At 40.7% G+C, this 17,255-nt stretch overlaps 2 protein-coding genes and 1 pseudogene across 2 annotated transcripts; 1 reads left to right on the top strand and 2 right to left on the bottom strand.

Moving 5' to 3' along the window:
• Nucleotides 1-1,147: 1,147 nt before the first annotated feature.
• Nucleotides 1,148-16,849, top strand: LOC137948406 (dolichyl-diphosphooligosaccharide--protein glycosyltransferase subunit 2-like; annotated as a pseudogene).
• Nucleotides 12,141-13,628, bottom strand: LOC137948374 (putative disease resistance protein RGA3). The gene is made up of 3 exons (XM_068794456.1): nucleotides 13,152-13,628; nucleotides 12,739-13,046; nucleotides 12,141-12,645 (listed from the first exon to the last, which is right to left on the bottom strand). The coding sequence occupies exons 1-3, from the start codon at nucleotides 13,626-13,628 to the stop codon at nucleotides 12,141-12,143; spliced, it is 1,290 nt and encodes a 429-aa protein (XP_068650557.1).
• LOC137947831 (disease resistance protein RUN1-like) lies at nucleotides 13,845-15,522 on the bottom strand. Its single transcript, XM_068793629.1, has 2 exons — nucleotides 15,286-15,522; nucleotides 13,845-14,621 (listed from the first exon to the last, which is right to left on the bottom strand). The coding sequence occupies exons 1-2, from the start codon at nucleotides 15,520-15,522 to the stop codon at nucleotides 13,845-13,847; spliced, it is 1,014 nt and encodes a 337-aa protein (XP_068649730.1).
• Nucleotides 16,850-17,255: the final 406 nt, after the last annotated feature.

Here is a 17,255-nt window from a genome sequence, read left to right as displayed (position 1 = left end):
GCTTCACAGAAGTGCTTAAATCGACCCTTCTCCTGCTCAAGCATTTGGGTTCGAGGGGCACCGGAAACTTGGAAGATAGATCCTCAGCTTCTTTCTGTTGCGACGGACGAGGACTTAACACTCCGCAACTAACAGAGCCATTGTCTGCGAAAAAGCTTGGACTCTTCTCTTCTTCTTTGTATCCAGGCTTTATGTAATCTGTACCAAGCTTCTCGACCATCCGAACTCTTCTGGGTCTGCCTCTCTTACGTATCTCTTGAACCAGAGTTGCAGGCCATCCCATGAAGAAATAGAAAAGAGGGAAGAGAGGAGGGAGTTGAAACACACTGATAACATTGAAACAAGCGGAGTCTCATCAAAAGGCGAAACCATTGCAGCAGCAGAAGAAAACATGGTGAGCAGCAGCAATACTTACTTGATTCCCCACTATTCCATTGAAATCTGAAAAGTGAAATCCCCAACAGCAGAAACGAAGGCGAAAGAACAAAAAGACAAAAAGGAAAACAAAAAAGTGGGGAGTGTTGGGCGATTCAGAGAGTTCTTCTTCAACTACAGAGTCCCGCTTGCTCCAATCAACTGGAGATCATTAACTTCGCTCTCGGCGAAGAAGTAAACCAGAGCGAGAATTTCTGAAACACCCAGTTTACAATTAAGGACTGATCACTGGTATCGGATTTCTAGGAGTTAAGATTGCTAAGAATCGTGGCCGGAGGAACTAATTTTAATGGCCGAGGATTCGACAGAATTAGAAACTTTACTGTTTATGAAACACTGTTTCCTTCTCCGATCCTTGCTATGAAGTCCCATTCCAAGTCGGACTTGACTTTTTCGTTTGGCCGACATGCTTTGGATGCAGACCGAATCGGGTCGGCTTCATAAGAATTTTTGGGAACATGGGTTGATTAAGTCATTAAAACCGGTTAAAAATCTGATTGGGACTAGAATGTTGATAACTATTTCTATGGGGGTTGTGAAAGTAATTTAGGCATACGTGAGGACGAAGATGAGTGATTAACCCGAGAAAAATACCCTAAAACTAATCATCTCACGCCGCACGTGCAAACCATCACGCGCTTGCGTCTAAAACCTTTGGAGTCCGACCCCCGTCTCGCAGTCATCCCAATGGAGACTCGGAAGCGAAGTCCACTCGGCAAAACCCTGCATATCTCCCTCCAACAGGTCAGTCGCTCCTGTTTATTCCTAAGTCGTAAACACTACTGCAATACGTTCCATCTCCATTATATCTCCCTTGTCACAATTCGTGTTCAGTGCTTCAGCCAGTTGGCATACTCTCTGACATCTGTTGCATTTCTTCCATTTTTCTCAGGCTTTACCAGGCATGGCCAGAAGCCTCGGGTTTATGGTTCTATTCGTTTGTTTATCTGTCTGTAAAGCTGCGATCTTCCAACCAGTATCTAATGCGCACCGCTCTGCTGCTTTGGAGCTTTTTGCTCCGATCGATGGATTTTTTGGAAGGTTGGTTGAACGCTGAACAGAAGCATTTTGAGTTCGTTTTGACCACAAAGTGCATGTAAGGAATTCTTTCTGCTTAAGTTGGAGGAGAGACACACTTTGTTTTTAATTCGATGGGTGTATAGTTGTATATTTATATCGAGTATAGTGCATTTTTGTATCTTTTGGATGTGGAGAGAATGCTTGCGAGTTTCTGTTTTTTCAACCCGGGAAGATTAAAGTTCACTCTCTCTCTCTCTATATATATATATTTTTTATTAGTTAATAATAAAAGATTCATTTTTAAGTTATATTAAGGAATAGTCCCACACAGAGTAGTGAGATAAAAGATCTTGAGTTTATTAGTTGGCCGAAGAGGTTTCCCAAGTGGTTAGTCATTTTGGGATAAGGCCTTAGTGTTAGGGAAAAACCTATCCCATGACAACAAGACAAGTAACTAGTAATCATGCACAACACACAGATTTACGTGGTTCGGCAAATTGCCTACGTCCATGGAGCTGTAGAGGATTTCATTTCAAATAAGAGGAATCACAATACAATAGAGAGGCTTATCTGTTACAGCAACAACGTCGTCACACTGTTTCTCACATCAACGACATTGTCTCTCACAGCAATGACTCCCTGCTGCCTCTACCAACAGCACCTGAGACGCCTCCTCTACCAGCAGCACCTGAGACGGTTCCTTGCTGCCTCTGCCAACAACACCTGAGACGGCCTCCCTGCTGCCTCTACCAGCAGCACCTGAGATGGCTCCTTGCTGCCTCTGCCAACAACACCTGAGACTACCTCCCTGCTGCCTCTACCAGCAACACCTGAGACGGCTCCTTGCTGCCTCTACCAGCAGCACCTGAGATGGCCTCCCTGCTGCCTCTACCAGCAGCACCTGAGACGGCCTCCCTGCTGCCTCTACCAGCAGCACCTGAGACGGCTCCCTGCTGCCTCTACCAGTAGCACCTGGAACGCCTCCCTGTTCCGGCTACAACGCCGAGACCCAAGCCAGTCTCTGCCGATGATAGCGCCGAAACCCGAGTCAGTCTCTACCGGCGACAATGCCGAAACCCGAGCCAATCTCTTCCGGCGTTGGCGTCGCTCGAGCCTTCTCGAGCCTTCTCTGTTCAGAAACAGCGACGCCCTTCACAACCTCTCTCTTCTTCTGCTCACACAGCGCACAACGACGCACTGTTACAGCAAGCCCGAGAGATCTGTTCTTCCAGCAACAACAGCGAACAACAGCACTGGCAACGGCGACCTGCTACCTCTACCGGCAGCAGCGTCGACTTGCCTTTTCCGGCAGCAGCGAAGCTTCTCACTGCTTCCTCTTGCTAGCCACACCGACGCAGATCCGAAATCCCGAGAGAGAGTTCCAAGAAAAGCTTCCCTGTTCTCTCACGGCGCCGAGTCCCGAGCTTACCCTCTTCCGATAGCGGCGTCGCTTCTCACGACGGTGAGAGGCTTCCTCTCTTCTGGCACCGGCGACGCTCGTCCCAAACTGCTCTGTTCTGGGTCCGAGCGTCGCCTCTGAGCCCTCTCGCTTCCGGGTCCGAGAGTTTCTCTCCGCGGCGTAGTCCCGACGAGAGTTAGAGGCCGAAGCCTCTCGATTTCTCTCTTCCGCAGCTCCCATTGATGCCGATGCAGAAATCCAGAGGGAGATAGGTGAGTCCCGAGACTTTTCCTGTTTTTCCGCTGCGTCTCTGTAAGTTCCGAAGAAGGAAACTTGCTGAATGACAGAAATACCCTTCATGTCCCTTGAGTGGTGGGTCAGGCTCCACAGTACTCAACAATTCTCCCACTTGGAGACTGGTTCACCCACTGTATCGTCCTTTTCCTCAAACATGACCTCCTCCACCTCTGCAATTCATTGCCCCTGTCTTCATGCTAGAAAACTAACTGAAGTAGCACACAACTTCAGTTTCTCAAGGATTACACCCTTTGTGGCCAGCTCCCACTTGCTAGACTTTTCATCTTGCAAGGTTTCTTCATAACTCTACGAACTGCAGCTGCTGGAGTGGGCGGCTTTGGATCTGACTGCGGAATAGCAGGAGTGTGTGCTCAGGACCACTCTCCCCGTCACTCGCATCTCTGCACTGCACGGTGTCCTTGTATACAATCTTCTCATCTCTCTCCAACCATCGTTTTCCCTCAGACCCGAACCTCAGCTTTGATACCAGTTGTTAGGGAAAAACCTGTCCGATGACAACAAGACAAGTAACTAGTGATCATGCACGACACGCAAATTGCCTACGTCCACGAGAGCTGCAAAGGATTTCATTTCAAATAAGAGGAATCACAATACAATAGAGAGGCTTATCTGTTACAGCAGTAGCGTCGTCACATTGTCTCTCACAGCAACAACATTGTCTCTCACAGCAATGACTCCCTGCTGCCTCTACCAACAGCACCTGAGACGCCTCCTTTACCAGCAACACCTGAGATGGCTCCCTGCTGCCTCTGCCAGCAGCACCTGAGACGACCTCCCTGCTGCCTCTACCAGCAGCACTGGAGACGGCTCCCTGCTGCCTCTGCCAGCAGCACCTGAGACTGCCTACCTGCTGCCTTTGCCAGCAGCACCTGAGACGGTCTCCCTGCTACCTCTGCCAGCAGCACCTGAGACGGCCTCCCTGTTGCCTCTACCAGCAGCACCTGAGATGGCTCCTTGCTGCCTGTACCAACAACACCTGAGACGGCTTCCTGCTACCTCTACCAGCAGCACCTGGAACGCCTCCCTGTTCCGGCTACAACGCCGAGACCCAAGTCAGTCTCTTCCGGCGACAACGCCGAAACCCGAGCCAATCTCTTCCTGCGACAACACCAAAACCTGAGCCAGTCTCTTCCGGCGACAACGCCGAAACCCGAGCCAATCTCTTCCGGCGATAGTGCCGAAACCCAAGCCACCACGGCTCTCTCTTTCGGCAACGGTGTCGGCGTCGGCGTCGTTCGAGCCTTCTCTATTCAGAAACAACGTCGCCCTTCACAACCTCTCTCTTCTTCCACTCACACAGTCGCACAACGACGCACTGTTACAGCAAGCCCGAGAGATCTGTTCTTCCAGCAACAACAGCGAACAACCGCACCGGCAACGACAACCTGCTACCTCTACCGGCAGCAGCGAAGCTTCTCACTGCTTCCTCTTGCTAGCCACACCGACGCAGATCCGAAATCCCGAGAGAGAGTTCCGAGAAAAGCTTCCCTGTTCTCTCACGGTGCCGAGTCCCGAGCTTACCCTCTTCCGACAGCGGCGTCGCTTCTCACGACAGTGAGAAGCCTCCTCTCTTCCGGGACCGACGACGCTCGTCCCGAATTGCTTTGTTCCGGGTCCGAGCGTCGCCTCTGAGCCCTCTCGCTTCTGGGTCTGAGAGCTTCTCTCCGCGGCGTCGTCCCGACGAGAGTCAGAGGCTGAAGCCTCTCGATTTCTCTCTTCCGCAGCTCCCACTGACGCCGATGCAGAAATTCAGAGGGAGATAGGTAAGTCCCGAGATTTTTCCTGTTTTTCCGCTGCGTCTTTGTAAGTTCCGAAGAAGGAAACTTGCTGAATGACATAAATACCCTTCATGTCCCTTGAGTGGTGGGTCAGGCTCCACAATACTCAACACTTAGACCCAATTTAATATGGTATCAGAGCAACCACTCAGTATGTGGGCATTCTTCCCAAATTATCCACGTACCACACATGAGGGCCTCCACCCAAATTATCCACGTGCCTACACGTGAGGGAGTGTTAAGGAATAGTCCCACATGGATTAGTGAAATAAAAGATTTTGAGTTTATTAAGTTGGCAGAAGAGGTTTTCTAAGTGGCTAGTCATATTGGGATAAGGCATTGGACCCAAAAACAAGTTATTTATTAGCCTCGATGCGGGTTTTGTATTAATAATACTTTTCTTTTGGTCCTCATATAGGACCTTACGAATCATGATTTGTTCGATTTCACTTCGAACAAATGAAAAAGGATATGCATTCTCGGTTGATTGATAATTGGAGGCCTTTTGCTTCGCATGATCAATAATTAGAGGCCTTTTGAGCCTCCTTTCATTTCTGACACCTGTCTTCCTTTTTTGTAGTTGGAAAAGTTTTCTTTATTTGTTTCATTTCTATGTTCAAGGATTCCAGAATATCCCAGAAGTTCCAAAAAAAAAAAAAAAAAAAAAAAATCCAGAACATCATTATAAAAAAGAATTTCGTTACTTGTTTTGTCTATGGTGGAGTTGGCAACTTAGTTCCTTAATGAAGTAGATTTTAAATGGAAAAAAAATTGTTTTTTTTTCCAGAATATTACCTATATTTTTTGCTCCCACCCCTTTGAGGCACTGAATGTTGATTGTAAAATATTTGTTGAGTTTTTCTAATGATATTCATTTACATAGTCTATCAAACTTCAGTTCATTGTGAACTCTGTGCTCTTTTATAAGTCAATGAAACTATAATGTATGAGTTAGGAGTACAAACCATGCACTTCAAGCTTATTTTGGTTCGTCCTATATCATCTGTAAAGTTATTGGCTTTATCTGTTTAGCTTTTTAGTATGAACACTGCAATTGTCCAGGCCTCGTGAAAATCAATTTATGTTTCTATTTTAATGGTAGGGACTTCTCCATGAATTATCTGGTGGATCAAATTGAAGGACTGACATGTTTTATGATGTTACCATCAGAAACAGGATGGTAATTATTTGAATTGCTTAGAAAATGTGCTGATAAAATTCTACTTCTTGCCAGCTTGTGGGGCAGAACTTGCTTCAGGCTCCAAGTGTGAGTGTGAACTTCGGCGCACCTCCTATTTTGTATTTTATTTTCTCTGTTTATTCTGTACATTATGGTAACAATGATTCTTAGAAAGACAACCAAGTCGTTGGAGGAGGAATCTCATTAAATTTCAAGGAGGACAATGGCTAGGTCTGTGTAGAACCTTGTATCCATGCAGATTCGAGCAATGATCTTTCACACTCCTTTGTTTGTTAGCTTTTGATGGTTGGATGGTGTTTTAGATTCATATGTTTGAGAAAATTTTACCTGGATGATTGATTTGCTATCTTTCTTATCAGCTTAGAGGACACTTATGAAGTACTGAGGACACTTCAAGGTCTTGGTATAGATAAAAGTGCTGATATAAGCCCTGGAACATGCCCTGTTGTTGTTGAGACTCTTGGATCGTCATCTGCTAGTGCAAAGGACTACTTTGATACTCTAAGAGCAAATAGCATAATGAATTGTGATGTTGATGACAAAATTTTTGAGGTGGTTTTCAAAGCTTTAACAACAATTATGAAAATTGAGGTTTCCGGTTGTTTGTTTTTGTTTTGCTTTGTTAATGACTGTACTATTCCTCACTTACTTTCTGAAGGCAAGGACTTCAAAGCTTTAAGCCATTCTGAGGGATGCAACTTCACTCCTTAACTTCTACCACTCCATTGGTAGTTTGTTTTTTTAAGTGACTCAGCAGCTCAGAAATGTCTCTTTTGTTTTTGAGAAAACAGTAATGTTTCTTTCCTTATTGTGATTTTGTTGTCAGTCCTTGTTTATATCTAATAAAAAATAAAGTAAAGACAATTTTGCATTACAAAAAAAATAATTACATATAATTTTTTTGGGAGGAATATCATGGAATTTTTTATGCATTGAAACATCACTGAAACTTCCATACAAATCAAATACCCTGAACACTTCCATCTCATAGTTGTACTCTCCTGTTAGGTCTTTTTAAGTGTTTTCTGGTCCAAACTTGTTCTGCTACTCCAATATTGAATGTTTGTTGAACATTCCAATGGTCCTTCACCTTTTGTTTGGCGTAACTTGGGTCACGGTGTTGCCTCTTTGTATGTATATGTATGTATGTATGTATATATGTATTCTTCCCTGGCGTCTATTTCATTTAGTTGAGGAAATCAGTGATATTATCTATCAGATTGACGCCACTTGGATCCGCATGCCTAGATCTTCCAATGCCATTTGCAAGAGGGCCTTGCCAAGGAAGATGTCTCTATTGCTTAACTAGTTATTCATCTGGCCTTGTATGTTGCATTTTTGTTTCTTTGTTGTTAGAGGTAGTTTCTTTTAGTATTTTGTTCCTCTCCCCTTTGGCAGGTCTTTATTGCATCCTCTCTTTCCTTTGATGAAATCCCATTGCACCGTTCAAAAGAATATATATTCCCTTTGAAATTGAACGTTTAGTTGTTGATGTTTGTTCGTTCTACTGCGAAATGGCAACTTTCAGAGATGTGTTTATTTCAGGATTGGCTATGTGTCTATATGTTTGAGTTCTTTTTTTTACTTTTTTTCAGCTGAAGTCATTTGTTGCTTTAACCATCATAATCTCTATTTGCACTTCTAATTTTGTTTGCAGGATCAAGGTGGCAAAGCCAATGTGCTTCTTGAGGATGCAGATGGCATTTTTCATGCAATCAAGGTCAGTGGACCTGCTTCATTGCTCTGTCTCTGACTGTGTTGATTCCCTCATTGCAATAGCTGCATAATACTCCATGAATGTTTTTCCCTTATTTGCTTTTGGCAGGTGCTAAGCCAGAGTGATGGAAAATGGAAGTATGATTCCAGTGGTGCTGAATCCAGTGCTTATGCATCTGGTACGAACTCTTCGATGTTCTTGAAATAGATTCAGCTTTATTTATTTTCTTGTGTTGCATATATTTCTTAAGACCTTTCCGTATTGCATTTAACACTAGCCCAAGTGGCCTTTCCTGTATGTTGTAGAATAGATTCCTATCAACCTGAGGGATTCTTTTTCTCATCAATTTTTCTATTGAGAGTTTCTCTTTGATGTTTTATGTAGAATACATGTGTGAATTTCGTCACTGAGCTGAGTTTGACTGCTACTATTTGCAGGGGTGGCACTTGAAACACTTGCAGGAGTTCTTAAATTAGCAGGTGCTGAATTTGATCAGTCTATGGTAAGTGCTTCTAATTTGATTGGAGAAATTCTACTTAGTCTAATTATGTAATCCAATAATTAACGCTGGCCTAATTTGCAATTGGCTCTTCTTTCATGTATGTTGATGGACACAAGTTTGGAATAGATTTAGGAAAATTATGCATCCCTTGTTTTAGGTTAAATATTTTATAGCAGATGGTTTGCTCATCTCAAATTTGTTTGTTCTATTCATGGCAAATTGACATTGTGAAAAATGACATTGTCAAGCTTTTTGACAGTATTGAAAGTTATGGTATGCATCTAAAATTTATGTTCTTGGTTACTGTATTTATGAGCTCCTTTTTACTTAAGGCTTTGTGTATATTGGACTCTCTGTTTCGCAGATGACGGGGCATTGTATTTTGGTGAGAAACTTGTTGATGCCAAGGAACATCAGGGTCCTCTGCCTACCACGTCATCAGTAGTTCGGGGGTTCTCATCATTTGCTGCAGTAACTTCTGGGAGGTTAAATGTGAGATAATGAAAATCCTCTAACCAGGACTTTCCATTTAAAGGTTTGACATAACTGCATTTTCTGTACGCCTTGTAAAATTTCCATTCAATGTTGCATTTGAATTTACAGATTCCTGGAGATAAAATATTGGGTTTGACAAATTTCTTCCTGTCTATTGGGGTTCCTGGAAACATGAAGGATCTCTGTTACCAGATAGACTCTTTAGCTTGCTTGGAGAACAACAGGTAGGTGCTGTTTTTCAAAGTTTCTGAACTTTGATTTGTTCTTTTGATTAACTGTGTAAACTGAAAACATTGGCTGACATCCAAAGTCTTATAATCAAATTATTTATTGGCTAATCATGAGAAGTACTTTCCCCCTTGTGATCACGAAAAGTACCTTTTCTATCATATTACAGTATAGACTTCTGACATCCAACAATTCTACTTTCTTTACAATCAAAGTACTTAAATGGTATAAACAATGCTGTCAAAGTTCTGTTATTCTGTGTTAAATGTGCACATGTTATAGTTGACATAAAAAGTTTGAAATAGACAGGTCCAGAAACTCAACTAGAATTGTCTCAAATTTCTTGCCAGAGCTGCCAATAATATAGATATGTTGGACTTTGCTCTCAACATGTCTCAGCTTCAGGAAAACCTACAATAAAAAAATAAAATGTCATGGAGTAATTAAACAAAACAGAATTGCTGAGAGTGACACACAACTTTCTCCTGATAGGTCCAATCTGAAATAAGAGAAGAAAACAAGATTCTACAATGAACAACCAGTCTCTTAAGTATAAAAACTTTTTCATCTGACAGTAATGGAAACTAAAAGGCTGAATGCGGTATTAACTAATCCAAAGGAACCACAGCTTTGACATATATTATAAGCATCCAATATACAATGTCTTTTATTTGTGATCACAAATACTGCAAAAATCAGGGGTGTCAGGGTGATTTAAAGGCCATCCTTTTATGGCTGTCAGTTGTCAGAGGCTTAGGCCAACAATTTAGCTGGGAATTGGTTCTTGCTGCAAGACCTTGTTAGGGTAGAATCCATCCCCTCTTTATAGTCTTTTTGTTTGTTTTAGTCGTGGGCACTTTTTCTTTTCTCATCTTGTTCAAAGAGTTATGAACCATTTCTGTTCTTGCTCATCATAACGAAAAAACAAGAAACAAAAAATGAATTAAAATCAAACTAAATGATTATCTGTTCTGCATATAAAACTTTCTTATTTTATTCTATCTTCTCATTTTCTTCAACAAAAAAAAAAAAAAACAGCAAAGAATAAGCATATATAACCAAATCTTCTCTATAATGGAAAACAAATATACAAAAAAAAACAGAACTAAATTCTAGAAGTAGAACTAAAAAGACAACAAACCCGAAGAAAGAATTGACTTCTGCACTGTTTCCACATGGCCAACGTCACTGTCCAGCACTGCAATTCCTGTTGAGCTGACAGTTGGAGATGCCACAATGGTAACTTATAATGGTCTTCTTCTAGATTCTGCTTTTTTAAAAGGTGAACTTAGATGAATCTAAATGAAGAAAAGAAGAAATTAAAGAAATTATAGTTAGAAGAGGAGAAGAAGTGAAGGGGGAGGAAGACCAGAGAGAAGCAGCAACGGTGGAAATCGAGACTTATCCCCTTTATAATCTCCTTAAGTGAAAACAATATGAAACGACTAAAATCCTCCTCATCTACAACCGTACATAACTCTCTCTATTCAACTTAGATTTTCATACAAAATCGAAACATAGGCGCATGACATAAAGAACTACCAATCTGATACATTATGACACTTATAAGACAAAGAAACGACCAAACATGTAATTTAACACTAAACATGTACAAAATTTTAATATGAATCTGATTCCTTTTTAACACATTTTTTCAGGAAAACTCATTTTTACATGCTCTAGGGCGTGTTGATTTGGATTTGCCAGAAGCGCCAGATAAAGCTCCACGGCCTTCTGCTCAACCTGTTGATCCTTACTCCAGATTTGGTCCCAAAGCAGAGATATCCCATGGCTATTTTGATGCAGCTAATCCGCTTGCGATTGAACGTCAAGAACTTCCCGACCACCATTGCAGCTACATTTGCCATCCTCTTCCACGTTGGCCTTGCAGCTGTACTTGTGTTATATGTTTTTTTCTGGATCAAGGTTTGTTTTCATCAATAGATTTTGATTTTTAGTACTCTCAAACTAATTCTTTTTATTATAGTTTTCAGCAAGCTTTACTCTTACTTCTCTCTTTTACAGTTGGATCTGTTCACTACATTGAAGGCTGTGGGATTCCTGGGGGTGTTCCAAGTGTTTGTGGGACACAGGACCCTCTCTTATCTGGCTTCAACATCATCCAAACAGAAATCTGCCTGAGCACGAGTCATCTATCATCAGTCTTGTCAGTTTCAGTTTTGCTAACAACCCTGTAATCCTTGGGCTAAATGATGGTATTATTTTCATTATTTTGCTAAGTGCAGTTCCCACAACAGCAGGCGGGTGGAGAGTTAACCTTCGTGGGTTCAGTGTAAAGGGTTAAGAGACTGTATAAATGCCAAATTCTTGTTGAAATGCTCCTCGAAGCTGCATTGAGTATTCAGTTAAAAGTGTACTGTTTTATAATATTGAGATGTGATATGCTATTGTGAAATAAATATAAGCTCATATAAAACTTGAATTGGGTCGGGTTTGCCAAACTCCATTTGCTATGGTGGAGCTGAAATCATTTCCGGATCCCAGCAGCTGTATCTGGTGATAATGGCCAAAGGCAATGTAAATACTTCAATATTTTTGTACTGAATAGCTTATACATTGACAATACAGAAATCAAATTCCTGTTGATATTTTCTATGTGCTGATCCAGACAAATCTCTTGTATAACTAGACACAAAACTAAGCAACTAATGGAAGACAAAAAACATGGTACAATGAGAAAGATAGAATGGAGATGCTAATCAGAACAGCAACAAAACCCACAACAAACAGAACAAACTAATTTTGTGAGGGAGAGCAGGAATATCATAAATAACCTCTATTCAAATTTAAATGGTTGAAGCCAACAATATATTTAGGTAATTGACACAGAGTGTGCAATAACATAAATAAACGTGATCTATGTTTAGATCAATTTTATTATTGTAATTTTTTAAAAGCATAAACATGTTTATTTTTATTCATTGACAATTACACAAATATAACAACCAGCACATGTAAAGAAAAATCAATACCTTGAAGAACTACTGAAGGCACTTCTGGACTCTTTTCATAAATCTGCCTCCCCATTATTCGAGTCTGATATGAACATTTGGTAAACACTTTATCATGCTCCACTCTTTGCTTCCTTGTTGTTTGCACCATTGTGATAGAGTGGGGCAGCCAACAATTAGCAATGAACGAAGGCCAATGGGAAGCCTATCTTCGGGTAAGGACTCAACAAGAGGGCAACACTCGATCCAAAGGTATTCGAGAGAAGTAAGGTTGCACAGGCCCTTGGGCAGGGATTGGATTTTATCACAGTAATAGACAGAAAATTCTTCAAGCGACGAAGGTAGCTCATCTGGCAAAGATGCGAGTTCAGCGCAATGTATAATCCTCAACTCTGCAAGGGAAGATGGTAGGTAATCTGGCAAAGATGCGAGTTTAGTGCAATGGTCAATGTCCAAGATTTTAAGGGTGGTCAAGTTTAATAGCAAATCATGAGGGAGATATTGGAGCCCATTAATTTCCTTTATTGCCAGATGCTCAAGAGTAGAGAGATGAGGCAACACACTTGATAATGTTGTTTTGCTGCAACCAACCACTTTAAAATACTGTAAACATGAAACAATAGTCAAATCCCCTGGAAAAGGCTCAAGTCATGGACAACCAATGATTGATAACCTTTTCAAACAGGTCATATTTTGAATTCCTTTCCCTAATGATGTCATATTTGGACAGTTGATGATGTGTAACCCCGAAAGTGTTGTAGAAGGACCTTCTGGCAAGGACAACAATTCATTACAATTTTCAATTTCCATGTCCTTTATGTTAATGAGAGACTGAAGAAATCCATTCGGCAACAACTTCACTCTTCGAAAACCAGAAATGTTCAAAGAGGAAAGAGAGGTTAAATTACTCAAAGACTTCAACATTATCACCTCATTGCAATACCCAACCTCTGAATCTTGTCCACTCAAGTTCTCACATTCCTGAGTTTTTTCGTATACATAAAGTCCGAGAGTTTTCAAAGTGAGGGGGGGTGATGGGAAGTTCTCTTAGTTTCGGGTAGTTCATAACTTCCAATTCTATGAGACGTGGAAATCAACTTCTTTTGCTTCAAACTGCCACTCCAAATTAAGCAAATGCTTCAACTGCAATATTTGTAATGATGGAAATGCTCTATTGCCAACAAATTCACGGCTGACATGCTTAAGTTGTTGCATTTCTACTATGACCAACTTTTTGAGAGAGCGCAATTGACCAAACGATGTAAGCAATTTGCATTTCCTGCAACCAATTAGTTCTATCTCCACCAATTTGGAGAAGGATGGGTCCCCTAGCCAACTTGGAAACTTGAAACCACCGTAGTTCTTTACAGTTAGGTGTCTAAGATTAACATGAGGAGGTTCAAGAGCTTCAAGTATTTCTTTCTCATCATTTCCATCCCATAAGTTAGAAGAATCCGGCCCACTCCTTTCCATCACCAATATGACAAGTTGATGCTTGTTCTTTGAATTAGCAACCCTTGCCTCTTCCACGCTTTCCACATTCTCAAGGTTGGTTATCCGCATCTCGTGAAGGTTTTCCAAGAGATTTAACCTCCCTATTCCAATCTCGTTTGTGATACAATAATTGCTCAGTCGACGAATATTAGTGAACCTTTCAATTCTTGGCAGCAACGAAGTCTTGATGAACTCTTCTTTTATTTCAAAGAATTGTAGATTGATTAGATTAATCATCTCTTTTGGTAGCTCTGCCAAGTTATTGCAATTGTAAAGACATAGTGATTAAAGATTGTACAACCTACAAATAGAATCTGGTAGCTTTTCTACACTCGTTCCTTCTATATTGAGGCTATGAAGGTTATTCAGGTCGCCAATGTGTGTTGGTAACACCCTTAACCCCATACAAAATGAAAGGTCAATCTCTTGTAATTTCTCTAATTTACATAAAGAAGCTGGAAGCATCTCTATTCTGGTTCTTGACAACATGAGGTAGCGGAGGTTATTTAGATTGCCAATGTTTGTTGGTAGCACAACAAACTTGTCACACCATAAAAGGTCAATCTCTTGTAGCTTCTCCAATTTACATAAGGAATCTGGAAGCACCTGTAATCTGGTTGTCTTCAATAAGAGATATCGTAAATTAATGAGGCTTCCAATGCCACACGGTAACTCTAACAAATTGTTGCAATCATTTAAATTTAGTGTTTGCAAATTATGGAGACTACAAATTGAATATGGTAGGCTTTCTATACGACTGTGTTGTAGATCAAGATGTCGTAGATGTTTTAAATTACCAATTGACTCGGGAATTTCCTGTATCGAAAATCCATTTAGATCTAGAACACGCATGCGTTCGAAACTGTGGCCTATTTGCTTCAATACCTCGTCAAAGCTTGCATCAACTATTGAAAGTGTATGTAAGCTCTTGGATTTACCCAATTCTTTCAATAGTATTTGGTTCACGACTTTGCAAAACAATGACACATGTCTAGTTTCTTCAGTAGGCCTTTTTGTCACAATCTTCTCTTGGATTCTGATAGAAATATTCCCCATGATTACCTTCGCAAGCTCACGAATAAGGTCATGCATCAAATAAAAGCTATACTCATTAGGTTCAAAATTCAGAATTTGGAAAAAAATGTTTGGCAACCAAATTGTCAAAGTAATCATTTGCAATGTCTTCCATCTCATCATTTTTATTAGCTTCAATAAAACCCTCTGCCATCCACAAGAGGATTATTTCCTTCTTTTGAAAATAATCATGTTTGAAACATGTGGTAGTATATGTGAAACAACGTTTTTGGTGTGGATCCAAACAGAGATAACTGAGCATCAATGCAGGGAGTATATAATCCTTGGTTTTTGGAAACTCCCAGATTGCACTTTCTAATAATCTTTCCCATTTATCAACATGGACGGTACCTAACAATCCACCAATCATGTTTGCAACCAATGGTAATCCCTGACACTTCTTCACTACTTTCACTCGTAATATTTCCAAGTTTGCTTGCTCATTAGCATTATCACTATAATCAAACACTTTTTCTTTAACGATAGTCCAACAATCATCATCTGATAACCCCTTTAACCTGTAAATGCAATCACGTGAACCCATGCTCCTGCACACTTCTTCACTTCGTGTTGTTGCAATAATTTTGCTTCCTTTTTGGACGGATCTAATTAAAGGCACCAAAAGAGTCTCCTAATCCTCAAAGTTCTCTGCCCACGCATCGTCTAGCACCAGTAACAACTTCTTTTCTTTCACCAACTCATGGAGGCGGCATTGCATTGGATCCAAGGATCCCAACTTGTATTTGGCATTTGTTATAGCTTCAATTATGCATTTGGTCACTCTTACAAGGTCAAAGTCATGAGATACATGAACCCAGGCTTTCAGATCGAATTGATCAGTATCATTGTAAGCCAACTTAGCAAGAGTTGTTTTACCAAGCCCCCCCATACCAACAATGCCAATCACAGATAAGTTACTTCTCCCAGAAGATTGATCCGATTTTAAAAATGATATTATCTCCTTATCACTCTCCCGTCCAAACACACGATTTTTGTCTACAAAAGAAGTAGTTTATCTTCTCTTCCGAATATCTCTAAGTGTTCTTCCACCAACACCTCTCAGATTAAGGGAATTACCGTATTCAACGATTTCTTCCCACTTCCCTTTTTTGTTCTAAGACGTAAATTAGCAAACAACCAAAAAGTCTTGTTTATTCTTTGAAGAGATGCATCACGAACGTAATCAGGTAAATAGGTTTAAATAAATAAAAATACTATTTGGAGTTTAAACTATTTTTTTTCATTGCATGTAATATAATTGAAGGGTGGGAAGATTCCTGGCAGCTTGGTCCCTTGATCCAGACTTGACGACGAGGAAGATGACAAGCAACTACTATACTTGATTAATTTCCTTGAAAAATTCTTGTTTCTTGTTTTTTCGTTGTGATGAGCAAGAACAGAAAGGGTACATAACTCTTTGAACAAGAGGAGAAAAGAAAAAGTGCCCACGACTAAAACAAACAAAAAGACTATAAAGAGGGGATGGATTCTACCTTAACAAGCTCTTGCAGCAAGAACCAATTCCCAGCTAACAGTTGGAGATGCCAAACTTATAATGGTCTTCTTCTACCTTATGCTTTCTAAAAGGTGAACTTAGATGAATCTAAATGATAGAAAAGAAGAAATTAAAGAAATTTTGAGTTAGAAGAGGAGAAGAAGTGAAGAGGGAGGAAGCTTCGATCAGGCAGGCTTACACTTACTGCTTTGATAAATTGTTGCTGGCTATTAGCTGCTTGAGGAGCAGATGAAGTTTTCTGTGCCAATGGACTATTCTTTTAGCTACCGGACCACTCTTTTTCGCATTCGTTGTTAGTTCGTTTTACATTTTACCATATTTAATTCCTATAGGAGGTTCAAGTACTGTAACATTGGAGATAAGAAGAAACAGCAGTAGTTTGCTTTTGTTGCTATATGGCTATGTTGATGCAGCTAATCCGCTTGGGAGTGAACATCAAGAACTTCCCAACCTCCAGCCTTCCAGCTACATTTGCCATCCTCTTCCACGTTGGCCTTGCAGCTGTACTTGTGTTATATGTTTTTTTCTTTGTTCTCATCAATAGTTTTTTATTTTTTAGTACTCTTGTTTCTCTCTTTTACAGTTGGATCTGTTCACTACATTGATGGCTGTGGGATTCCTGGGGGTGTTCCTAGTGTTTGTAGGACACAGGACCCTCTCTTATCTGGCTTCAACATCGTCCAAACAGAAATCTGCCTGAGCACGAGTCATCTATCAACAATCTTGTCAGTTTCAGTTTCGCTAACAACCCTGTAATCCTTTGTCTAAATAATGGTATTATTTTCATTATTTTGATAAGTGCAGTTCCCACAACAGCAGGCGGGTGGAGAGTTATCCTTCGTGGGTTCGGTGTAAAGGGTTAAGAGACTCTGTATAAATGCAAAATTCTTGTTGAAATGCTGCTCCTCGAGGATGATAAGTGTATTCCGTAAATCAAATTCGAGCTGGTTGTGATGTCTGAATGGTATGAAATAGACCAGACACAAATCACAACCTGTTTCTTATTGGAATGTATTGAAGATAGCGTTCGAACTTCATATACAACTCTCCTATACCTAAACACAAAACTAAACAACAAATGGAAGACAAAAAAACACGGTACACTG

The sequence above is a fragment of the Aristolochia californica genome, unplaced genomic scaffold (assembly GCF_029961685.1).
Source record: "Aristolochia californica isolate CCGP_79_NKW_82.1479 unplaced genomic scaffold, dmAriCali1.0.hap1 SCAF_13, whole genome shotgun sequence".
Classification (NCBI taxonomy): domain Eukaryota; kingdom Viridiplantae; phylum Streptophyta; class Magnoliopsida; order Piperales; family Aristolochiaceae; genus Aristolochia; species Aristolochia californica.
The sequence above is the reverse complement of the archived record's forward strand: the minus strand, read 5'-3'. Positions and strand labels throughout refer to the sequence as shown.